Source organism: Hibiscus syriacus, unplaced genomic scaffold, assembly GCF_006381635.1.
Source record: "Hibiscus syriacus cultivar Baekdansim isolate YM2019G1 unplaced genomic scaffold, ASM638163v2 tig00109983_pilon, whole genome shotgun sequence".
Lineage (NCBI taxonomy): Eukaryota > Viridiplantae > Streptophyta > Magnoliopsida > Malvales > Malvaceae > Hibiscus > Hibiscus syriacus.
The window spans coordinates 383,889-411,096 of NW_024062549.1; the positions used below are offsets into that span (position 1 = coordinate 383,889).

At 32.9% G+C, this 27,208-nt stretch overlaps 3 protein-coding genes across 3 annotated transcripts; 2 read left to right on the top strand and 1 right to left on the bottom strand.

Moving 5' to 3' along the window:
- The first annotated feature begins 4,397 nt into the window (after window positions 1-4,397).
- Window positions 4,398-6,808, top strand: LOC120211761 (NAC domain-containing protein 90-like). The gene is made up of 3 exons (XM_039210240.1): window positions 4,398-4,687; window positions 4,781-5,070; window positions 6,506-6,808. Exons 1-3 carry the CDS (start codon window positions 4,522-4,524, stop codon window positions 6,806-6,808), a joined length of 759 nt encoding a protein of 252 aa, XP_039066171.1. The 5' UTR covers window positions 4,398-4,521.
- Window positions 6,809-17,819: 11,011 nt separating this feature from the next.
- On the bottom strand, window positions 17,820-20,937 carry LOC120211746 (vacuolar protein sorting-associated protein 55 homolog). Its single transcript, XM_039210227.1, has 5 exons — window positions 20,808-20,937; window positions 20,332-20,383; window positions 18,658-18,697; window positions 18,480-18,564; window positions 17,820-18,193 (listed from the first exon to the last, which is right to left on the bottom strand). Exons 2-5 carry the CDS (start codon window positions 20,362-20,364, stop codon window positions 18,007-18,009), a joined length of 345 nt encoding a protein of 114 aa, XP_039066158.1. The 5' UTR covers window positions 20,365-20,383; window positions 20,808-20,937; the 3' UTR covers window positions 17,820-18,006.
- A 4,277-nt stretch (window positions 20,938-25,214) lies between these two features.
- Window positions 25,215-26,067, top strand: LOC120211745 (casparian strip membrane protein 1-like). The gene is made up of 3 exons (XM_039210226.1): window positions 25,215-25,480; window positions 25,598-25,721; window positions 25,796-26,067. Exons 1-3 carry the CDS (start codon window positions 25,215-25,217, stop codon window positions 26,009-26,011), a joined length of 606 nt encoding a protein of 201 aa, XP_039066157.1. The 3' UTR covers window positions 26,012-26,067.
- The last annotated feature ends 1,141 nt before the right edge of the window (window positions 26,068-27,208 follow it).

The following is a 27,208-nucleotide window of genomic DNA, read 5'->3' on the forward strand; positions in this document are numbered from 1 at the left end:
GTTAAAAGTTAATGTTTTGAAAAGTTAATGTGACACATCGGATTCGTATCCGGGTCGGGTACGGATTGGGGGTGTTACAAGGCCCAATATAAGTTTGGGCTTTATCAACTCAACATTAGAATTGAGTTCAATAGTAAAATTTCCTTTTTTTTAATTAAACCTTATATAATTGGACCAAATCTTAAAAGCTTCTAATTGTTTATGGTTGGCTACATTTTTAAATTATAGTTCTTGAACCTCTGATTTATATCAAACCATGATGTGGTATATTAGACAATAGATTGTTTGTGTAAATCAAGTTAAAATATAATGTTTGTGAAGTCTTTCTCAGATAAATCTATTATATATCTTCAATACAAGAGACATGTAACAACTTGAATTTTTGAACAAAATATTCGAGCATAGACCCGAGCCTTGAAAAATTATTTTAGTTCGTGTTTTGAGGTCGTTGGCCTAAGTTTAAGCTCAATTTAGATATGTTTTGAACCTAATGGGTTAGAAAGAGGGTTTTAATTTAAGAAAGGACCTAGAGTGTAAATTACCCATTAAAAAAATTAAGCAAACTTTATCCCTATTATATGTGTAGGCTTGGCATATAAACTTAATGGGTTGGTAGAGAATGTCATCATCCCTTTTATTTCTTCTTTCCTTTTCATGTTCCTTGCCTCTTTTTTTGGTGTTCTTCTTCCACTGAAAAACTCAAAAGAAATATCTTCTGAAGCAATAAGTTTTTCTCAAGAAAACTTTCCTCCCAAATTTGTAGGATTTTTGTCATTCCAGAGCATTATATTGAGATTAATATTAATTATTAACTCATTAAATACTTAAAATACCCTTTAAGAGTAAAGTTATGAGAATATTTCTATTAGATTAAGTGACAAATAAGGTTGGTTTTATTATAAAGAAAGATTAATTGGCACAAAGTTCCAATGATAGGCCTTAGAGGGGTGTAAGGGTATTGTTGCTGACCTTAGTGATGTGAGTAAGATTAAACCTTGACCTTATTGATATAAGGATGATTGCTTTTATGATTTTAGACTCAATTACTTATATACATTTAAGATGTATCGATATACGTGACCTTTAACAATGTGATCTTTTTGGTGAACAAATATCTAACTAACCTTAGTGACAAGATTTAAATACACATATGTATATTGTTGCGACATTAGTGGTAAGATCTACACTGATACATGATAACACTTATATATACGTATATACCTGATGTTAGATAAGATCAATAGATATATGGTATTATTGATGATGTGATTGAATATTTTGTTCTTGATTATTTATGAAAGTTCATGGCTAAACCCCTTTAGTTTCATGAGACTTATATTGTTGAGCTAATGAAATTGACGATCTTAAGCATGATATGTCTTCGATTTATGTATTATGTATATACTCATTGCTCATTTCTTAATCTACTAGTGTGCTTATATTTATGAAATTCGTGATGCACATTAGATTAGTGGTATATACTAGTGAGCTTGTGAAGCTCAAAGTTCAGATGTTTTCGTTTATAGTATAGTGAACTTGAGTAGTTTGGGGAACACCATTACCATAGAATTCTAACATCCGTTTTTAGGGTATACTATAGTGGGCATAAGTATCTATAGCACTTTTATTAGTATTTGTTTTATAAACCATGTTATATTTGGAATTATTTTGTAGAATATTATTAAATGGAGCTCCGATTTGTAAACATGTTTTAACCAGTTTTATAAATTCTATGGTTTGAATTTACTATAACTTATTTTTATGATGGAAATGAAATTTTTTTCAGGTAGTGATCATTTTGGTGGCCCAATGTGGCACACTAAGCCCAATATGGATTTAGGGTGTTAGAAGTATTTCAATTGAGAAGTGTCATGAAGGACGATACTATTAGAGGACATTAATGGAGGACACCTTAAGAGGACTTCATGTAGGAAAATATAATGTAGAGTTAGACGTATTGCTCAATGATTGTTAATGCATGTGCATTGGTCTTGTTTGATACCCGATCATGTGTGTTGTTGGGTAAGTGAATAATATTCATGATTTGTGCTATTTGATGCTATGAGGACTAAGTTAGCACTATGTATGGAGTCGTATGAGGGTTGTCTGATGTTATGTGGGCCAGACACCATGTCACTCTACTGTCGGATGTTATGTGGGCCAGACGCCATGTCACTTTACTGTCTGATGCCCTGTGGATCAGACACCTTGTTGTTTTATTTTTTTGTTGCTATGTGAATCGGGCATCATATTGATCATTGTTCTAATGTTGTGTGGTTCAGACCATATGATCGAACTACTATTATGTTTTGTTGTGCAATGTTCATAGTAATGATGCATGTTATGTTATTACTATGTGACCTATATTGTGATGGTTCATGCTTGTTGTTTCCATAAATCCATGCATATACTTATATTGCAAGCTTATATTATAAACTGCATGAATTATAGTTGCGTGCTTGTGTGCAACTGAACTTTTCAAGCTCAACGTTCGAATGTTTTCATTCACATGTGACTAGATTAGATAACATCCAACAAACATCATCACAGAGAGATTCCAACACCAAGTTGTGTTCACTACAATACCTTAGTTCTTGTTTTGTCTATGTATTCGTAAAACCTTATGTTTTTTTTGTAACAATCTATAACTCTATTATTTGATTTACCCCGATTTAAACTATGAAGCTCTATAATTTATAATTTAACTAATACTGATTTTATGTATTATGATCAGAAGATTATAATTTAAAGATGTTGGGTGAATTCATGTAACACTGGAATCCTCCGGATATGATCAAGTCAAAGTTAGAGTGTTACAAGACGATTTTACCCTCAACTCAACTCATTGCTAGTTGTAAATATTCTATAATGCACATATCACTATTATTTTAACCTTCATGTATTCCCTACTGATTACTGAACGTATACATTCATAACACAATAAAAAACAACTTAAAAACAATAGACAATGTTTCTAAGTAAATTGGTTAATGCAAAATAGTAATGAAGCTCATAACCTACTAGATACTACAAGCCTCCTTAAATAAACATAGTGTGTCCTTACAGATGAGTAGAAAACTTGGAATAAAATACCATTTGATATCTTCAACAATTATCTTTACTAAAGGCAAAAAAATATCTTCAAGATTATTATTTAATAGCTAAGGATTATATCCCCAAATATAACAGTCCTTTTAAGAGTTTTCTAAATTTTCAAACAAGTAAAATCCATAAAAAAAATTCTTTTCGAACAAGGGACATGAAGACCTCAAACAAAAGATAATAGAAACATTATCTTTCAAGTAGTTATCTTTCAAGTAATTATAACTATTTTATCGATGCATTCAAAATTGTTCGTAGGACAATTTATCATATCTTTTCTCTCAAACTTTATGCCTACATTAATATTGCATTTAAGTTTGAATAGAAACGAAAAAAATTGTTGATAATTACTAGGTTTTTTTGGAAAATGAAACATGTATTCAAGGTAAAGCATGCCCATCCCTAGCCTGAAGAAGAGGGCTCTGCCAAAGCCCCTCTTGCCTAGGACCCAAAGTTATAAATTCACATATAATTAAAAAAGTATAAATTATCTACCTAGTCACCTACCCATTATTTTATTTTTAGTTTGGTAATCTAAATATTTTTTTTTTCAAAATCATAGTTAATGTTATATTTTGTTTTTTTTATTACCCACTTTTAAAAAAATTAATGATGATATTGATGTGACATCTTTTAAATTATTTTTTCACTTTTCACTTAATTATTCTTTTGAATGGGGAATGTTAAAATCTAATATATACCCTCTTAAAATATGATCATGTTTGTTTTGTGTGAGCAGTTGTGTGTTTAATAAAAATTCTTAATGTTTTCTATTTAAAATTTGATTTATTTATTTATTAGATAATTTATTAAACGTAATAAAAAACAATTTACAAGCAAATTTATTTAATTTTACTTGTTTTTATGATTTAATTTTTTCGATAATTGTTATTAGAGACCTAATTTCTGTGTTCTTCTTAGGCTAGTAAAATCTCAGAAGCGGCAAGAAAATTTATTGAATTTTACATGTTTTTATGATTTAATTTTTTTGATAATTGTTATTAGAGACCTAATTTCTATATTCTCCTCAGGCTAGTAAAATCTCAGAAGCGGGCCTGAAAATAAAATTTTGATTTTATTTTTCGCTGCGCCCTTTGAATTTTTATGTTAAGATTATATTACCTTTATTATACCATTTCGACTTGATACAAATCGGTAGTATGACTAAACTTGTATGTTGTAGACGAAAGCGTGTGGAAATTTCAAAGCAAAACCCCTTCTTATCCCATATTTCACGTTCCACTCGTTTCTCTCACCATTAATGTTCTCTTTTAATTGCCCAACAACTTCCATGATCAATCATCAACACTCTCTTCTCATAATTAATTTGCTAAAGCCTTACCACCTTTGCTTTTGAACAAATCGTTTCTTCAACCTCTACATATTATATATTTGATTTGAGAATCTTAAGCATTTAGAATGGGAGATATGCCGCCTGGTTTTCGGTTCTACCCGACTGAAGAAGAGTTGGTTTCATTTTATCTTCATCACAAACTAGAAATGGAGAGGAAGGATTTGAACCGTCTCATGGATCGGGTTATACCCATTGTCGACATTTATGAGTTCAATCCTTGGGATCTTCCGCGTATGAGTTCTGCAAAAGATTAATATTTCAACATAAAAAAAGTGTTACTGTCATTTTCTGCAATTGTGTTTAATTAAATCCATAATTTTGCAGAGTTTTCAGTTTACCTATGCCATAAGGACCCTGAGCAATGGTTCTTCTTCATTCCAAGGCAAGAGATTGAGGCTCGGGGAGGAAGGCCAAATCGACTAACAACAACTGGGTACTGGAAAGCAACTGGCTCTCCCGGTTGTGTTTATTCGTCGGACAATCGCCCTATCGGTGTAAAAAGAACAATGATCTTCTACAATGGAAGAGCTCCCAACGGCAGAAAAACCGAGTGGAAAATGAATGAATACAAAGCTATTGAAAAAGCAGCTTCGTCTAATGCTTCCACTCCATCTGTAAGCAGTTTCCATAATGCCAAAATTAGCCCCGATATTTAATAAAATAGTCGTTTTGTTATATATGCTATTTTATTGGAGTATTTTAATCCATAATGTTTCATTTTAGGATAATTTTTTTTTTAACATTTGATAGAAAATCACTTTTTCCTTATTCTTTTTTTTTTCTACGGCATTTTAACCCTCAACATTTTATTTTAGGTTAAAATCTGATCCTATTTTAGACCGTTAATAATGTGTTAACTAATGGTTTTCATTTATAGATGGAGCTTTTTACCTCAAAGTAAAACATTGGGAGCCAAAATGCTCCGAAGAAAAGAATATGAGCTAAAATAATAGTTTTGATAAATGTTGAGAACTATTTTTAGCATTACGCCTTTCAACTATATGCAGAAACTATATAAAAATGACAAGATTGCAATCTTCATTTGTTTTAGTTATTTATTCAATTTTAATTAAAAATAAATTATTTTGTTTTATAATTTTAATAGTTGAAGATTACTAATAATTAAGTTTATTAGTTAAGAATTATTATGTAATAAAGATTATTGTTGATCTAGTTTCTGAGTCTAAAATTAGAAAATAGATCTAAACCTTTAGAATTATGAGATAAAATTATTTTGTGGAAGTAATTATTTAGTAGCCTCACTATATTAGGAGAGTGATATGGATATTACGAATTTATTTTCGTTGTGACCTTTATGTTTATAGTCTATTAGTATCCTTTTCATTTGTGTATAATGGCAAAGCCATAAATATTTTTTTAGAGTGTGCCATATATATATTAACCACATAAAATTTTTGTATGTGATAAATATTAAAAAAGTTGTGGTGAACACAATCACTAATGTTTAATGTTTTAATTACCAGAAAAAAAATTATGCGATAATTATAAAAAAATTCAAATTTCAAGATGACACTTATCTACCCTAATGTTTTAATAGATCCGTCACTATTCGTGCAATAAACAATGTTGAACCATATGAAATCTTATATCTTCTGTATGTACATATATATCTTTTTTATATTAAGTGGTGGAACCACGTGGAGGCAGAAGTGGGACATAGCTCACTCTAACTCTTATGGCTTAATTATATTTTAAGCCCTTAAAAGTTTTGAAACCATTAAAATTATGTCCTGACCCCTTAAAATTTTCTGGTTTAATTATTTTTTAGACATTATCAATTTTTAAAGTTAAATAAAATTAAGTCTTACCTCTAACTTTTTAGGATATGAAAATTTTAAAATTAGTGAAATTAAACTTCAGTCCTCTATTTTTGTGTGGTTTAATTACCTTTTTAGAACTTTATTAATTTCAAATATAAACAACTCTACCTCTCCCATATTTTCGTCCTACCTCCGCCCTTGTTTATGTTGATATCGCTTTGTTTTCTTTTCTGCTTACGAATTCCTGACATTTTTTTTTCTTATACAGTTAAGGCATGAATTCAGCTTGTGCCGGGTATACAAGAAATCGAAATGCTTGCGGTCATTCGACAGGCGGCCGCCGGCAGGAGGAGTGAAGATATCTGAGCCATCTGCGGCAGTAGCTCATAAAGGTGAAGCAGCTTCACATTATCAGAGCCCTCAAATGGCGGCAGTGAGAACCGAGAGCTCATCTTCAGAAGATCGTGGGAAACCATCACAAACTGGGGGAAACAACAACTCATCAGCAGTGGTACTTAACTGTGATGAATTCTTCTGGAATCTTGATGGCTCCTGGGACTCAATGAAGTAAAAGTTTTATTTTTTCCTATTTTTGTTCATAACCCAAATTAATTTGGAGAGTAATGCTTCTTTTATCATTTTCATTTTGGTGTTTATTGGATTGATCATTTGTCTCAATTTCCTGTTAAATATGAACTTAGGAAGGTGCAGTCTATTCAAGTTTGAGCTCTAGTTATTCAAGTTATTGGTCTAGTCAAATTCGAGTACCATCATATCTTGTTTGAACGGCTCACAAGTCTAATATAACTTTTCAATTTTAATAAATATTTTTATATTGATTTACCTTTATACTTTTTATATATTACTAAATATGAATAAGTTTAATTGAAAAAGCAAGTTCGAACTGTAATACAAAAATTGGAAAATGAATTTAATCAAACTTGATTATATCTTGAGACGAGCTCAAACTTAGAAGTTGATGCTTCATCGAACTTAAATCAATTATCAAACCTCCAAATTTTGGGATGCAAGTGCGTGGTTTAGAGTGAGTAAGTTTTCATCCATGAAATCCGAATTTATTTTTTTAGTTATTTTATTGGTGATGGTCATCTTAAAATTTTATTTATGTTCGTCTCATAGAAAAATTTATATTGTTAATGTATATGTGTATATCCTAAAAAATATTTCAGAGTATGTCACTATCTTAAACTATATTGAAATAATTTAATTAAGATTTGAGATAATGTTAATAATCCAGTAACTCTCTATTACTAAACTGGTATTTAATTACAGGACCCAAGGCTAAAAGAATATTATTAAGTTCGATCGTTTGAAATTAGGTTCTGAACTCTTTACACCTACTTCTTTCTTTCTTGGAAATTTATCTTGGTGGGTCATATTAGGAGAAGAGAGTAGGGACAGAGTATTATAATCTTAAATATATATAAGGAGATGTATTTTTAAAAGAACAAAGATAAATTATGGATGTTAGTTTTTTTTTAAAAAAAGTTTTCAATTATTTTTGAAGTAATTTAAATTAATTTTATTTTTAGTGTTCTTTATAAAAAAATTAAAAATATATTTGGATGTAAATTAGGTAGATTCACCTAGTGATGGGCATGAGATTCGAATTCAATAGGTTATGGCTTGACTCATCCTATTGAATTATTTTTTTACAAAAAAACTAAGTTTGGGTCGAGTCTAGTCATCTTTTTAGATTATGAGTTCGGATCGAGTTTAGGGTAAAAAATATCTTATTTGACCTAACTTAAAAAATAATATAATTATGTATTATATATTAAAAGATAGACGTAATAACATCCCTCTCTATATTATTTTTTCCAATTAAATCTCTATTTGATCAAATAAAATTAAGAATTATGTAAACATATATGTATCGGATCGGATTTTATTTCAAAAGGTAAGTTAAATAAATTTAACCTAATCCTAAATTGAATCGAATTTTAAATAAAAATATTTTTTTATTATATTAGGTTAGATTGATAAAAAAATCTAACCTAAAGCTACCCAGGTCCATCCCTTAACTCCACCACTGGTAGAGGGGATCATTGAAGTTAATTTGTTGATTGGTTGGACAGAGTCAAGTCTCCTTCACATGTGTCGGAACATTCCATGCCCCTCCTCTCCCATTTAATATGTAGCCTTTAGAAGCATTAGAAAGACTAGACTCATTTTGGACAAATGCCCCCATTTTCACCCTTAAATTCGCTCGTCACTTTTAAGCTACCTTAAAAAATGGGCAAGAAGTTTTTTTTTATATATAATTTTTGTTATCTAATCTATTAATCGACTAATTCATATGGGTATGACAAAGGTAAAGACGATCATTCCAACTCAATTTACTCTATTATCAAACGTTAATATTTAAACTTTTGACTTTATTTAGAGGATATAATATATTATCTTACTATACTAACTAATTGTTGATAAAAAAGCAAGAAATTTAACCCCATTTCTGCTAGATTTCATAATATTTACATCATAAATATATATATATATATATATATATATAAAGTCAACAGTGAAAACGTTGTATACAGTGAGACGTGTTTGTCTTGGTTTTGGTGCGAACCATAGGTGTGGAAGTCTTAAACGGTACGATCGTTGGTGATCACCCAATTAGTGTGCCGATAAAAACGGTGATAAATTCATTAAAGAAGGTTAGAATAAGGAGATTTAATATATTTTTCAAGAATTAAAGGTGTAAGTGAACAGATCAATAAAATTAATGTGTTGGTAAAAAGACTGAGAAATTCGTTGAAGAATGTTAGAGGAATAAAATTCGATATATTGTTTGTGAAGACAATAAGAGTACCGATCACTTTGTAAACTTGATGCAATAAATGAAGGTTCATAATGGTGGTGTGTTAGTAAAAACTGTGAGAAAATCATTTAAGATTGGATCAGTGAGATTCGACATATTCTCTGCGAAGAAAATACAAGAACCGATCACTTCGAAAACTTGGCGCAGAATCAAAGGTAAAGTTAGAAGAGCTAACTACGCTAGAAGCTTAATCCCCTACAACAAATTGATTTTAGTGGAGAAGACATTTTAAGTTTGTAAATCATCTACTTCTTCTTTATACCAATATATATATATATATATATATATAAGTTTTATTTTTTATATAATGATCTAATAAATATATACAAACTTATTATCATAATTTTTTTTCATTACACAAGGTTGAAAAAGTCTAGGCTAAAGCCAAAAAAAAAAAAAACATCAGCTGCTAATCACTATGAATCCTGCACATGTAATTTCAACACATCCTTAGTATCCGTTTCTATGGCGATAGTTTGCAAATCTGACTCTCATGCAATTTCAAGCCCAACATACACTCCCCAGAATTCTGCATTCAATATCGAAAAGCACCCAATGATCATCATAAATCCCGAAAACCAGCTGCCAGTGGCGTCCCTCAAAACGCCCCCACATGTCGCACGAAGCAGGTTTCTGTAACCCCTTAGACTCAGCTATGCGTTTCGACTAAGTCTAAAGGATTACACAAAATATTTTTAAAGACATTTTTCAAAAACGTTATTCGATAATTTAATATCATATTACAAATGGCATTTATAAAAGTATAATAATTAACGATAAAAACTCATCTCGTAATTATAAAACTAAAAACGACCCGGTAAAATAAAACATATAATAAATCTGGGGCAAAGTAAATCAAATATCAGTAGTAAAAGCAATAACCATCATAAAAAGATAAGTACTTCAAAAATAAGGCACATGTCACCATAATTAAAAGCAGTTCGAAAGATAGAAATATTACAACAAATAAATTTGTACTAAATGTGTCAATCCTCTAAGTATCTGATATGGAGTGCCTATCCGAGAATATCTAAAAGGGGGTAAATCAATTTGAAAAGTGAGCGATAGGCTCAGTGTGTCCCAACAGTGCAGAAATAAAACATACAGTTGTTCTTTTTAAAATCAGTACAGATCACAGTTATTAAAATAGCATAGGAGTTTTTAATTTAAAAACTTCGAATCGTCCTCCAACCGAACGCCATATGCAGTTCCCCAGAACTGCACAACCTAAGGGAGTACCTTGGGGCTTGAGAGCCTACCCAAGACAATTATCGGGGCCACCTAGACTTACCCAAGAAAAATCTCGGGGCCATAGAGTCTACCCAAGGGTCGCCTTAGGTCCATAAGGAATTACCAGTCGGTGCTGAACCTATACAAGGAATTACCAACAACGACTGAACCTACCAAAGTCTTCATACCAAATCCCACAGTGCCCCGAATAAAACATTTTTCAGATAGTAACCAGTAGTAGCAGTAAATCATAGTTCAGACAGATCATCAGTTCAATAAAACAGTAACCATAAATCATAATTCAGGCAATCATGCTTTATATTTTAGTAAATTAGGAATGAGGTTTCAAAACAAGTAACTTATACAGTAGTCAAATCAGATCAAACATTATATTTCAAATCAGAGAAAACATTCTTGTGCACATGAGATTTTAAACAGATATTTAAAACATTTATATTGCACATAAGGAACACACCTAGCAAAATGGGTCAATTCGAAAGATCTATCTAGCACCGGCTTCACTAGGGTCTTTGACTAAATGAGAACCTAACTCATATCAGAACAAAGTCATATACGGAATAATATTCTAAACAGAATATCTAACAGGGTTACATAACTATACGAGTATTCACGGACTCTCGAGAACGAGCGGATCGAGAGAAATCAGGTCGAGCAGTGAAACGGTCAGGAGATCCCTGAGTACCTTTAACATGCGATAACAATAATTAGTCCTTGACCATTCGGTTCAATTAACTGAATTAAAACACTTAAATAAATGTATTTTTTGGGTTTACGGGTCAATTCGGAGGCTTTCGGGTTTGAATTTGACAAAATAGACTTCGGATTCAATATCAGGACGTCAAAAAATATAAAATATAACTTTTCAAAAAATTTAACTTTTCGGGTCAAAGTCAACTCTGGTCAAAGTCAATGGATCGGGTCGGGTCAAAGTCAACTGGTCGAGTCAAACAGTTCAGGTCGGGTCAGATTAACGTTCAGGTCGGGTTGGGCCAGTATAGACCGGTTTGACCGGTTTTTAGAAGAAACCAGAGTGGGGACAACGCGCACGTGGCTGCGCGTGAGACGGCGGCAGGGTCGGGGGTGGACGGTCGATTGCTCCTGAGTACATCAAACAACTAAAACAACCCATATCAAGTCTTAAATCAACCTAAAATCATAATAAACAACTGGAATAACGATACTAGCTTACCAACGTCGACGATGAGAAAAAATGGCGACGATAGACGGTGGCTTCGTTCTGGTTTTGAATGCACGGCGACAAGGAATCGATATTTAGGGGCGACGAGGCGAACGATTGAGCACGGTGGTCGAATTTTGTCAAAAACTGACACAACGAGTTGATGATTTCTCTCTCAGCTATTAACGATCGGTGGTCGAAATAGTGGAATTGAGGGTCGAGTTTATGTCTTTGGAGGATGTTGGTTTAATTTTCGGTGACGGAGCACGGTAAAAATGACTAATTGGGTGACGAGGAGTGGTGGCTAAAGGTTCCCAAATTTAGGGGAAATAAGGTTGAATCACGGGGAGGGAGGGGTTTTTCTGGTTTGGGGTAAATAAAAACTCGAATATAAAACGAATAATATATATATATTATTATTATTTTAAACATATATAAGGTCTAGGCCGGTTGGTAGGAGCATGGCCAGCTATACCCTTGGTCATGGGTTGAGCCAAGCCAACCCCTACTCTTTTATTTATTTATTTTAGTTGATATACAAGAATGGGTAAATTATGGGATTGGTCCCTAAATTTCTAAAATTTTTGACTTTAGCAGAGAGGTTTCTAAAAAATTGTAGTTTAGTCCAGGAAAACAAATAATTAATTTTAGTTAAATTTTTGGGTTATGACAATTCTCCTCCCCTTAAAAGAATTTCGCCCTCAAAATTCACCAGAGTCAAACAGAAAGCGAAACTAGGTGTCTGAATGCTCTTTTATAGGACAAGTGATAATTACTCTTTTGACGATATCAGAGAATCTCGCTAGACTCGGATCGAAAACATGGTCTCAATGCCTTAATCAAAAGTCTGTTGAAATCCCGGGCTCAACTCAATCATCGTAATGTCGGGTAGCGTAAACAATAGCAGATTGTCGAGCCTTAGAAGCAGTTGGTACTCTACTCTGCAATAGGGCTCTACTGTCGACTCTAGAAATAGATCCGAAAGTATTTCCTTGACTATGACTCATAGCTGGAGTCTGAACAGAGGCCTGAGAACGCATATGAGTATGAGCGGGTGTCTGATCAACAGGAGTTGGATATGGACAATTCCTCAGGAAGTGCTTACTGGATCCACAACGAAAATAGATACCCATATTCTTACGACACTCTACCCCGTGTCGATTTCCATAGAACTCACAACTCGATTTCGGAAGGGAATATGCAGAATCACCTCGACTACCTACTGTAGGTGGGGAAGACACATGCCTCGAACCAGAATGACTCATCTGATGAGAAACAATACGAGTTCTTTTATCAGAGCGTGCGGAAGGTACAGACTGGCCAGAATGCCTCCTAGATCGATCTCGATCTATCCTATCACTATCAGGTGCAGAAGTCTCAACCTCTTCAACATCTTTCGCTCTCCCTACTACAACATCGAATACCTCTTCTTGATGAGTAACTACCTGATAACGCAACTCATATCAGAGTCTCTGAGCAAACTTTCGGCACCTATCTCTCTCGGTAGGCACCAGATTGAATCTATACTTTAATAATTTCAAGAACTCGATCTCGTACTCAGAAACAGTCATATCTCCCTGAACCAAGTCCTGAAACTTATATTATCTCTGAGCTAGATAGCGCTCTCCTAGAAAACGACTCCTAAAGCGCTATCTGAAGAAATCTCAAGTCAAGCGATCGACTGGAACACTGCTGACCACAGATTCCCACCAGGTGTGGGCATTGTCATCCAACATAGAAATTGCTCCTAAATAACGTCGATGCGGATCTAAACCTAGTTGATCCATGTGTCACTCTGTATCACTGAGCCAATCCTTAGCCTCAGTCGGTGCTCCACTAGTAAGGCCACTAAATGTCCTAACACCATTTGTAATAAGGGTCTGAGAGATGCAGACCTCGGGTATAACGTTTGTAGCTCTTACTGCTCCCTGAATTAACTGAAGAAATTGTCTACCAAGATTCTCATCTAATAAAACTCTAGTAGACTAGGGCTCAGTAACGGTCGCTCCTCTAATCGGGGTAGTCAAGCCAATACCAGAGGCATGAGGCAGATCCATCAGGGTCACAGGATCAGGATCATTTATCGGAGGCGGGGGATCTATACGTATCTCATCTACCGGGTCTGCAAATCTAATCACTCGACCTTGCCCACGGCTAGTTCGACGACCACGTCTAACACTCATCTTGGTGGATCTCGAGTTTACTACAGAAGATAAAGCCTAGGGTTAGATTGGCAGTTGTAGTTCCGGAACACAATTAAACTCATAAAAACTCTGTGACATGGCCTTAGTGAATTGTTTTGTAAAATATTTCAAATCCGTATTTTCAGTTTGGACCAATTCATAGTCCGCGGTTTAAAAACCAAAAGCTATGATACCAATTAAATGTAACCCCTAGACCTAGCCTATGCGTTTCGACTAAGTCTAGAGGATTACACGAAATATTTTTAAAGACATTTTCCAAAAATGTTATTCGATAATTTAATATCATATTACAAATGGCATTTATAAAAGTATAATAATTAACGATAAAAACTCAACTCGTAATTATAAAACTAAAAACGACTAGATAAAATAAAACATGTAATAAATCTGAGGTACAGTAAATCAAATATCAGTAGCGAAGTCAGTAACCATCATAAAAAGATAAGTACTTCAAAAATAAGGTACATGTCGCCATAATTAAAAACAGTTTGAAAGATACAAACATTACAACAAAAAGATTTGTACTAAATGTGCCAATCCTCCAAGTGCCTAATATAGAGTGCCTATCCGAGAATATCTGAAAGAGGGTAAATCAGTTTGAAAAGTGAGCGATAGACTCAGTGTGTCCCAACAGTGCAGAAATAAAACATACAGTTGTGCTTTTTAAAATCAGTACAGATCACAGTTATTAAAATATCATAGGAGTTTTTAATTTAAAAATTTCGAATCGTCCTCCAACCAAACGCCATATGCAGTTCCCCAGAACTGCACAACCAAAGGGGGTACCTTAGAGCTTAAGAGCCTATCCAAGACAATTATCGGGGCCACGTAGACTTACCCAAGAAAAATCTCGGGGCCATAGAGTCTACCCAAGGGTCGCCTTAGGTCCATAAAGAATTACAAGTCGGTGCTGAACCTATACAAGGAATTACCAACAACGACTGAACCTACCAAAGTCTTCATACCAAATCCCAAAGTGCCCCGAATAAAACATTTTTCAGATAGTAACCAGTAGCAGCAGTAAATCAGAGTTCAGACAGATCATCACTTCAATAAAATAGTAACCATAAATCATAATTCAGGCAATCAAGCTTTACATTTTAGTAAATCAGGAATGAGGTTTCAAAACAAGTAACTTATATAGTAGTCAAATCAGATCAAACATTATATTTCAAATCAGAGAAAACATTCTTGTGCACATGAGATTTTAAACAGATATTTAAAACATTTATATTGCTCATAAGGAACACACCTAGCAAAATGGGTCAATTCGAAATATCTATCTAGCACCGACTTCACTAGGCTCTTTGACTAAAAGAGAACCTAACTCATATCAGAACAAGGTCATATACGAAATAATATTCTAAACAGAATATCTAACAGGATTACATAACTATACGAGTATTCACGGACTCTCGAGAACGAGCGGATCGGGAGAAATCAGGTCGAGCAATGAAACGGTCATGAGATCCCCGAGTACCTTTAATATGCGATAACAATAATTAGTCTTTGACCATTCGGTTCAATTAACGGAATTAAAACACTTAAATAAATGTATTTTTCGGGTTTACATGTCATTTCAGAGGCTTTCGGGTTTGAATTTAGAAAAACGGACTTCAGATTCGGAATCAAGACGTCGATTAACATAAAGTATAACTTTTCAAAAAATTTAACTTTTCGGGTTAAAGTCAACGGGTCAGATCAAAGTCAACAGGTCTAGTCAAACAGTTCGGGTCGGGTAGGGTCAGGTCAACAGTTTGGGTCGGGTTAGGCCAGTTCAGGCCGGTCCAAACTGACTAGACCGGTTTCTAGAAAAAACCAGGTGGGGACAAGGCCCACGCGTACCCGGCGGCGCGTAAGACGACGGAAGGGTCGGGGGTGGACGACCGATTGTTCCCGAGTACATCAAACAACTAAAAAACCCATATCAAGTCTTAAATCAACCTAAAACCGTAATAAACAACCGAAATTACGATAATACCTTACTCACGATGATAAAAACGACGACGGTGGCTTCTGTCGGGTTTTGAACGTATAACAACGAGGAATCGATATTTAGGGGCGGTGAGGCGAACGATTGAGCACGATAGTCGAATTTTGTCGAAAATTGACGCGACAGATTGATGATTTCTCCTTCTGCTATCAACGATCGGTGGTCGAAACAGTGGAATTGAGGGTCACGTTTACGTCGTTAGAGGATGTCGATTCGATTTCCAGTGACAGAGCACGGTAACGATGAAAAATTTGGTGACGGGGAGCGGTGCCTAAAGGTTCCCAAATTTAGGAGGAAATGAGGTTGAATCACGGGGAGGAAGGGGTTTTTCTGGTTTGGGGTAAATAAAAACTCAAATATAAAACGAATAATATATATATATATTATTATTATTTTAAACATATATAGGGTCTAGGCCGGTTGGGAGGGGCATGGCCGGGTATACCTTAGATCATGGGTTTGAGCTAGGCCAGCCCCCTACTCTCCTTTTTTTTTTTAATTTTAGCTGATAGACAAGGATGGGTAAATTATAGGGTTGGTCCTTGAATTTCTAAAATTTTTGACTTTAGCACAGAGGTTTCTAAAAATTTGCAGTTTAGTCCAGAAAAACAAATAATTAATTTTAGTTAAATTTTTGGGTTATGACAGTTTCCATACACCATCTGAGTCCAAGTTGCTCCATCCAACTGGTGGAGGTTGACACTCGAGCAATCAACCACCTTCCTCCTAAGGAACCTCTTGCCTTGTAAGGACAACGTATGACTAGCCTCCAGCTGTAAACGTCGACCGCATAGCATCACGATATCTGTATCCAAGAAGTCAGGGTCAAAAATAAATCTATTTCTCCTTGTCCATAGACACCATACGATATAACCGAAAAGTAAATCTCAGTCCTCATGCACCCCGGAAAGCAAGCTAGTTGAAGAATATTGACACTAATCCAATCTCTAATATTCATGGTGAGAGATTCATCCAATCTCTCCAATTTCACAAGTTTCCTACAAGTCAATTGTGCAACCCCAAATTTACGAAAGATATACGAGGTGGATTCCATAGAGGTGCCTCTGAAATTACAGTTAGACTGTCCAAGAAGATTGTGGCTGTGCATGCAAGTTTTGTAACTCGATCTGCAACTGCTAGCCAAGAAAAACCAATTTCATTGAGGGAAATTTTAGGAAGAGGATGGGGTGATATTGGTTATTTTGCCTTTTGGGTTAATCTCGACTGATTCCTTTCTTTTAAGAGGTGTTTCATGCTCTTCGCATCAATTGTTGATGGTAACATTTAGGTTAAGGCGATTATAGACAATTCACCTGTTTTGATTTAACAAAGAGCCACAACCAGTAAATTTACGGCCGATGGTCGATTGAAGAGGATAAGTTATGTTCTCTATCTCTAGGTAAGAAGAGAGTAATGAGTGAAATTCTTCTCTCAATCTTGGATGAAGGGTTTTATAACGATCCTTTGTGTTGATTTGAGATTTAGGGTCATGATAATTATTCGTATGTTAACATAAAAAATAGTTATGAGCTTACCAGAAGTCTTGTCAAATCATATGAACCTACCAGAAGTCTTGTCAAAAGATCATGGCTAATTAGAGGATATAGATCTCTTCTTTCTAATGATTCGAGGGACGAAAAAATGACAACGAGGATTAGTTTTGTGGAGGAGATCCAAATGAGGTGTAGCAAAAACCAAAATTTTAAGAGAAATAACCACAGATGATAAACTTGCGTTCAGAAAATAGCTGTTCTTAAGGGTCCTGAATATCCACATCCAACAGCTTTACAGTGTGAGAAAGGTGGCATGGTGGCCAACGTATAGTGGAGGGGAAGAACAGCGGCTAACTTTAATAAACTAGGGATCAGAATTGCAAAGAGATAAGGAGAATAGAAACTGATATTTACTAATCAAAAGTGAATCAAAAGCCATACTGGCCCGTTACAAGTATAAGGCTTATATAGCCCAATATCTAACAATATGCTAACTACCCAGTTAACAACTACTAACAAATTCTCAAGTCTTATAACTATTTGTTTCATCTAACATGCAGAACAAGTAAATGGGGAAAGAAGACACGTCATCCAAGTAATCCATGCGTACATAATGAAAATAACATTTGAAGCAATGTCAAACGAAGGTAAAACAATATTTCTTCCGTTCGTCGGTGATATACATTCAATATGGAGATTTACATTCTGAAAATTTTCCGTTTCTTTTCCCTCCCTAATGTGGGCCATACATTCGCAGAACTAATCAGTAATATATGTATGTTACACGAAGACTTCCGGCCAGTATTCTAATACCAGTCGTCTTCGAGGCTAGCACGGTGGAAACACAAGACGGTGCAGATAAATATGATGAAAGATGTAAATTCAATGAACATTGCACCAGTAGAAATCATCTGAGCATGCCTAAGAATAATAGGAATTGCAAAGCTTCCCACAGCCGATGCTCCTGTAAGAAATTTAGCAGCATCTATCCATCTGCAAGATAAATCAACAAAAAACAATTAAAATATTGATACAACAAACAAATTAAATGTGATAAACATTGGGATCTCTCTCTCTTTCTCATACACACAAGAAAAAACACATTGAACTTCCTGCAAACTTCTGAAGGAAAGATCAAGCGGAAAGGTGAACAGGAAAACAGAGTAATAAAAATTCAGGAAATATTTTATCAAAAATCCAGACAACACATTCTCAATGCAACCAGTGACTTGAATAATATAAAAGTGAGTTTTAAAAGCTTAGATCGATAAGTACTCACCCTCCACCATCTCGGCTGGTTAGAAACTGAGTTGAGCCACCACCAAAGAATAAACAAGGCATTGGCACCAGGACATACATGAGAGCTGTGAACAACAGTAGATTCACATTATCAATTATTTTAATGCATTCAATGTATAAGTAAAGTAGCATGACCAACTCATCATAGCCTGTCTTACCTGAAAGCATTGGCCACCAGTTGTTATATAATGCACAAGCCTAAGAATTAGGAAAAATTACAATAATATTAGTCCATGATTTATTGGGAGTTAATGTTTTCAAAAAAATGAGGGAATTTGCTAGTGCAAATCAAGAAACAAGCCTAAGAAGAAACCAAAAGTAGGTCAAGTTAATAAAACAGTTGCATCAGTCAATGGATGATGAAAATGAATACAACAAATCCTTCAAACAGTAGGAAGAAAAGCCTGCCTCCCCCAACTAAACAGCTTCCACAACAATGTTTGTTTTCCTTTTTTCCAGCCTAGGGCTCAACTGCTAGAACCTTACCAGAATGCAAATTAACCCTTATAACACCCAATAAGAGGAAAATAGAAATGGCATTTAAATAATGAACTAAGCACTTCAATGGCACCTAGGACATCAAGTCCAATGAGAATAAAGACCTAAAATATATATATATATATATATATATTTTGAATGACAAAGGCGTAAAATATAAATAAGCTGATCTTGAAGAAATTTTGGCTTTTAGCATGTTAAAACTTTCTATTATCACACTAAACAAACACAGCATAGAGATGCACTCAAATTCCATTCAAAATAAAGTAAAAAGTATAAATACAGCATGCTTTCTAGCATAATGCCAAACATTGCTTCAATGATTAAATAAGCTTCCAATTGCAGTTCTAAGTACTAGCATAAGAAGTCTCCTGCAATGAATGAGAATTCACATTCCTGGATTTTTTCCCTAAAGAAAACCCAAGATCCTTTCAGGATCAAGACATTGCCAAGTACTAGCATAGGGTGTTTCCTGGAATGAATGAGAATTTATATTCCCTATTCTCAAGCTATCAAGACACTAGCACACAAGCAGGATAAGGGTGAAAATCATCTTCGATCAATACGAATGATAGAATACAATCACTTGACGAGGGCTTGAATCACGGTTGTCAACACCTTAGAGCCGTTATATATTGTTTCATCCCTAAGCTAGCAGCCACTAGTAAATTGCATTTTGGATAAAACTATGACGTGTTTCAGCCCATTTCGGCCAATATCAACGTATACCGGTGCATTGGTCCATATCAGTTGATATAAGATTTTGATATTATAAACCAATTTTTAATTTTTTATCCTAATCATCCTTTTTTATAATTACATTTAAAAAATAAAATATAATCTGATTTATTTTATTGAAGCTAATTAATAATTTTAAATTTATATTTGCTTATTAATAGCATGCGTGTATAATATATATTTTTATTAAAAAAAACTAGCAATAAGAATATAAATATATATAGAAAATACTTTAAAAAACTGAAAACCCCAAATTGATATATGGAAACAGATAGATATTGGTAAGTACAAAAAAAACAATATATATTCTAGTATGATACAGAGAACCTTGATTTAAATTCCGTGAATCATATCTACTTAGACTTGAAGACCGTGACCAACAAAAGCATAGAAGCATATTACTCACACCATATTTGAACACTAGAACTGCGTCTATCACAAGGAAAAATGTAAAACAAGAAAAGATTATAGATGCCAGTTCATTATAAATACCAAACTGTAAAATACACATAAATATATTATTGAGATGATAATACAAGAATACAGTTTCAATGCCAGCCATGGGCTTACAGCTGAATCAGATTAGAAAAACATACCAGAATTTGCAACAGAATACTCGATGAAAACATAAAAGCAAGCCCAGCAAGCCTGCATATTCAAAAATAAAGTACAAGTAAACTCCACTTTGCATATAACTTTACCAAAATTGAGAATTACAAAAAGTTACTCCAACTTACACTGCAGTTAACCAGATTCATCCAACAACCCAAAACAGCAAATGCACCCGAAAGCAAAAGAAAATGAAATTAGTCCTAAAATAATGTCAAACAAATGATGAAAAATCCAGAACCCTCATTAATGAAAGTTATTGGCTCTACAATCTAACCTCATTCCAAATCCCTATTTAATTGCAGGATTATAGTCAAACTGAAAGTATTCATCCTTGAAAATGTTTGAGAGAAGTACCAATTTTTAACGTTAAATTTCACAGTCAGTTGGGAAGAATGGGAAGGGCAAATCAAAGAGAAAAAGAAAAAGACGAAATATTGTAGAAAAGAGAGATTATTGTTACCTTCAATAGTCATCGCCATTTTCTTGCAGTAGGTGAAGTTGGAGTCGCAGTGGATCGAAATTTTGCTCACCAAAATTGAGATAGTGTAGAATAAAATCACGCGAACAAACTACTCCGGAGAAAAATATAGAAAAAGAAGGGTTCAATTTCCCTTAATAGACGGCGACATTAATCTTAATAATTTATATTTATGACACTTTTTTTTGTTTTTTTATATATTTTCTATTATTTTATTATTATTTTTTGATTAATTTTTTTGTAATTAGATTTGACATTATCATAAATTATCAAGATAAGTTTTTTGTTATCATGTAAATCTTTCATGCTTCAGACTTCAGATTGGATTTGGAAACGTAATTTGCATTCTTGGATAGATTTTTTTACGTTTCTCAACTCTGATTTAGGGTTTGTTGGTGATTTTTAAATAGTTTGATCTCCTTATGTGATTCGTTTGCTGATGCAATCATATATGTTCATTCTATCTTTTGTTCGAGTTTTTTTGTTAGATTTTTTAACCTTTCTCTTATATGATCATTGTGTGAGCTTAAGTGATGAGTTTTTTGTATTAATGGTTATAGAAAAGTGTAATTATTATCAATTTAGTTTATAGTTGTAACCTTCATAATAATTTTGTATATTTCCTTTTTTTAATAAAACGAAATAATATAATGTGATATAATGGTAGTTTTCGATTTATACATTATAGCATTTTGACCCTAATTGAAATAATTCAATTTATGATAACAATTTAATAGTAAGTAGTTGATTATGATAGAATGCAATACTCAACTGTTGTCTTAATCCGATTAACTCATTTGGTTTGCAAATATTAAAAAAAAATATGAAATTGGTGAAATTTTTAATTATGAATGATTAAATTTATTTAATTATTTTAAATTAATGAATAAATAAGTTTTATGGACTAAAATTATTATTATACCATACCACATTAAACATTTTTTAATTTTAAGGGCAAAGTGACATTTTTAATAATATTTTAATTGAGTGATTAAATTATAATTTATAGAGAAAAAAGTGACGCATTCATAATCAAACTAATAATTAAGTGACATGGGATGTATTACCATTAAATTAGGGTAAATTATCACACACGTCTCTTTTGTTTTATTTTTATCTTTTTTGTCATCAAATTTGTAAAAGCCACATTCCGATCACTTATTTTTATCGATGGTTATAATTTGATCATTAAGTTTTTAATTCTCGTTTTATTGAATGACGTGATAGTTAAAAGGGATTTGATTTTCAAGTTGACTCTTAAATTTTTGAAATGGGATATTTGTTTATTGTTTATCGGTAAATATAAGCTCTAATTTAGTGTTATTTTCCTCAAATTTATGTATGTCTGTTAAAAATATTATAAAAGCAATAAATATTTTTAGAAACATAATTTTTTTTAATAGTCTAGGACGATTATAAGGTAGTATATGTTTATATCCTATCGTAGCCATTAACAACATACATATACCCTGCAAACGCAACTGCTTGAACCTAGAACCTCTAGAGTGATAACACTGTCTTTAACTACTGAAGTTGCTACATAGGTCCATATCTAAATTTGATCTTATTTGTCCTTATGAAGTTGTAAGAAATGAATGCGGATAGAAATAAAAACCAATGAAAATTTGTAAGCATTTTATATAATATTTATCCTTTTTTAGGGTTTGAAATTTTCAAATTAGTTTAAAATTTTGTATGTTAATTCCATTTTCCATTGTAATTAGGTTCAAACTTTTGTTTGCTTGAAATAAAGAAAATTCTAGAATGGATGTTAATATCATTATGGGTGTTTATAGTTGGTTATTAAATTTTGTTAATTATAACTTAACTATTAAAAAACAGTTAGCCGCTAACAGTTAATCGTTATTAACAGTTCGGTTACATGTTAACTTGTGGTTAACCTATTATAATTTTTTTCCCGACATAACACAACATGAAAGTTTCAGAATTTCATAAACTTTACGATGATAGTATTTATTTGTAGATGTATTTTATTTTATAAAAATATATATATTACAAGGTATAATGAGTTTTTTGTAGTTAAAAATCTCATGTGCATTTTTATATTTTACAATTTAAAATCAAGTATTTTTCCATCTATGTTTGATTTAATGTGCTCCTATATAAGATAAACATAATAACTAAAAAAATAGGGAGGAACCATTTTAATTTTATTTCTAATTCTATTTTTTTAAAATAGAATTAATTAATTATAATTTATTAACGGTTAATCGATGATTAACCATTTATCAAAATTCATAACTGTAACTGTAATCGTTAACCGATATTTTTAGCGGTTCAGCTAGCCGTAACCGTTAGATCTTAACGATTCGATTAAATAACTTATAAAATGTAACGGTTTTACAGTTAACGGTAACATATTAATCTGAACACACCTAAATATCGCCTACTAATTTTACAAGATAAAAGTTATAAATGGATATAAAATTATTTTAAATGATCTCTTTAGACACAAAACTTTCAAAAGTTACATAATAGGTATTAAATTTTAAATTTTGTTACAAATAGGCAGAACACCATTATCTATTATTAAAGAGGTGTTGTGTCATATTAATTTTATAGAAAATATATCATTTGACCCTTTAATTGTAACTAAAATTTTATTTTATTATAAATTTTAATTAAAATAAATTCTAGTAAGTTCGTTGAATTAAAAACAAAATAAATATTAATTTTTAATTTCATATTACAAATATTAAATTTATATCGTATAAATTAATTGATACATTATTAAAACTTAAATATTGTTTGGGTTAATTTTTATTCATGTTAGTGCAAATTATGCATCCGTGTAACTAAGCTAACTCAAAGTTAAAATATGGTAATTAATAAACTCAGAAAATTTTCTTAAATATTGTTTGGGTTAATTAACTAAAGATGATACCCTTTATGATGAAAAGTCCTTTTGTTTTAGGTACCCTCAAAATCAAAATTCATGTACGTACTGCATGCTTGTCCAGTGTTATAGAAGCTGATGCAGAACAGATTTCATTGATGGCACGGGATACATTTGATAAGTATATTCCTCTAGAATTTCTTTCTTTACTATTACTTTATGTTGCACAATGTGACACTTTGAATGATTCTAATTTGATCACCGATCTTTCATTTTGTCAATCACATCACTTAACTATTTAAATTATATAAATCAAATCACTTTTCATTGATATTTAACATATGAGCTGATGTGACAATCAACAAAATTAATATATACAAATTTGATTCTCAATACTTGTATATTTTATCAATTTGATTTTTGTGTGGCACAATGAACTAGATAATTTAGTGAATCATGGAATTTGTTATCATTTTGATTGATCATCTTATTAAGGATCATAGTGCAGTCCTTTTATGTTAATTGATACTGTCTAGTGTGAGTCTTTTATTGTAGTTAATTATTATTGTTGTTTGAAACAAATTAAAGTGTCCTTTGTATATGTAGGTATGTTAATCAGTTTAAAACAAGCTGTTATAGAATCCTTTGACGATTATCACATGAAAAGGATTCAGACATATCCACTAGCATTATTGAACTCATTTTGGGAATGTTGGATTAGGGAGGTCAGGTGGGTTTAGTTGACTGCTTAAGAGAATAGATACGATGTTTGAGTTGGTATTTTGTCAAAGTCTCGTTTGACCTTAATTATAAGTTACTACTCCATTTCTATTATACTCACATGAAATATCAAAGAACACCTTTTTTTTATTATTATTAATTTAGGGTGCTTATAAGGGGTAATATCTGTTCAAAAGACTCAACTATTTGACAATAAACGCTCAAATACATTGCAATCTCTGGTGCTCGAACTTGGGACTTACATGAATAACAATCATTCTTTTAACCACTGAGATAACTTGGTTTAACAAAAATAACTTAAAACTAAAATCTATTAATTGATAGAATGATCAAGAATATTTATATTGTATCATTTTATATGAGTTCAAGTCCAAACAGTGGTGGATCTATTTGTATGTTAGGGTGGACACACGACCACCCTGAAATCCGAATTTCTTTAGGTTAGTTGTTTATTTTACTAATGGTGACCAACCTGAAATTTTATTTATGTTTGTCTCATGCGAAAAATTTATATTATTGACATATATATATATATATCGGCCTTGAAAAATATTTTTACATCTGCCCATGCTTTAAATATTTCCAACAATAAATGGGGAAAGAATTCCCTACTCCATTGATAACAAAAATAAAAAATAAAAGAGTATTGTCTTCAACCCTCTTTAAAAACCTCATCCATTCACCCATTTTTCCATCACAAACAAAGCTTCAACTTCTCCTCTTCCTCTCATACATCTAATTAAGCTAAGCTCTCAAATTTCCCCTCTCTTTTCCATCCCAAACAACAGAACATGATGAAGAGCGAGGATCACTCAGCCATTAATGTACCTGAATCAAGCGCTGTTGAGAAAGGCAAAGCGCCGCTCATTGCCACCGCGAGGGAGGAAAAGAGCGGATTCAAGAAAGGATTAGGTATTGCCGACTTCCTTCTCAGACTAGGAGCCATTATTGCAGCTTTAGCTGCCGCTGCCACCATGGGAACCAGTGATGAAACTCTTCCTTTCTTCACTCAATTCTTTCAGTTCGAAGCCAGTTATGATGACCTCCCCACATTTATGTACGTTGCTTAAAATTAACGTATGTATTATGTATGATCAATTGGTCATAGCTATACATAGCTGAAGAAAGTATGGATTATAATGAGATTATATGCATATATTGGATTTATCTGCAGGTTTTTTGTGATTGCAATGGCACTAGTCGGCGGATATCTCGTCCTTTCCCTCCCTTTCTCCATAGTCACCATCGTCCGCCCTCATTCAGTTCCGCCCAGACTTCTCCTATTCATTTTGGACACTGTAAGCATTCCCATGCATGCTAGGAAATCTATTTCCATATGAATCTATGAAAAACAATATATCGTGGAATGTAGGTGGCATTAACTTTGACGACTGCAGCCGGTGCGGCGGCGACTGCCATAGTCTACTTGGCTCACAATGGGAACCCAAACACGAACTGGCTAGCCATCTGCCAACAATTCGGTGATTTTTGCCAGAAAGTGAGCGGAGCTGTGGTGGCATCCTTCGTTACTGTTGTGGTTTTCATCTTGTTGATTCTACTGTCTGGTTTTGCCCTCAAAAAGCACTGAAAAAAGGGAACAGATTGTTGAAGAAAACAAGCACAAGAGATCGATAGACATTCATTACAACTTGGTATTATGATTGATTGTATGTGTCTTACTTTCCTATGTCTTTCTTTTTCTTCGTTTTAAAACAGTGAGTTTAGATTTGTTAAAATTATTGATATTTCTTGTCTGAGAACAGTTCAGATGAACTTTGTACATCTGTTGTACGTTGACGAGGAAATTGAACACATCCTTTAATGCTTAACGTGTTTGATGTTCAACAAATCCACTTATTACTTTAATTAACGTAGTATTCCTTTTCTTTTCTTTTTTTTTTTTTTGACAAATTTAATATTATTTTTGTAATGCAATTAACATAAAGGGTTAATGTAAAAAAATCTTCGACCTATATCTAAGGTTAACTTTAAGTGTATAATGTTTTTTTAAAAGTAGGTGTCTAATGTTATCTCCGTTACACTTTTAGGTAGGGATATGCAAAAATATCCGACCTGGTTGACCCGACTCGAACATAAAAGACAGGCTAATTTTCTAAAAAAAATTACCCGGTAGGTTCAGGTACCCGCCGTACCCGACCCGACTTTTCCCGGGTAGGGCCTGAGTCACAAAATTGAATTTTTCTAGGTATCCGGTTACCCGAGTACCCGATTAGGGATTTATATATATATATATATATAATATTATTATATATTTAATTATTAATAATATATTATTATAAATTTGAAAACAAATCAGGTATCCTGGTACCTAAAATACGGGTACTCGTAAAATCCGGGTACCTGACAACTTTTTGGTCGGGACACGGGCTGAGAAATCAATTACCCGAAGATACGAGTACCTGACACTTCGGGTACCCGAAAACCCAGGTACCCGGATTTGCACATCCCTATTTTTTAGGTGCGTAATGTTTCTGATGTTATATTTTTAGGATTTTGGGTTATAATTGTCGTTAAAAAATGTCATTATCTGACAAATTTTAGACTTATAAAATTTTTAAAAAATATTTTTAAAATAAAAAATTTAACTTTATTTTTTTTAAAAACCCCCAAATTTCTTTAGAATTACAAAAAAATCATAAAACTTTAAAATCCTTAATTTCAAACGCATTTGCATCCATCGTCGGCTATCTTCATCCACCATCTTCGTCGTCAAAAGTCACCTACTTGTCTTCGCTCACCCATTGATTGGTCATATTTCTTGTCT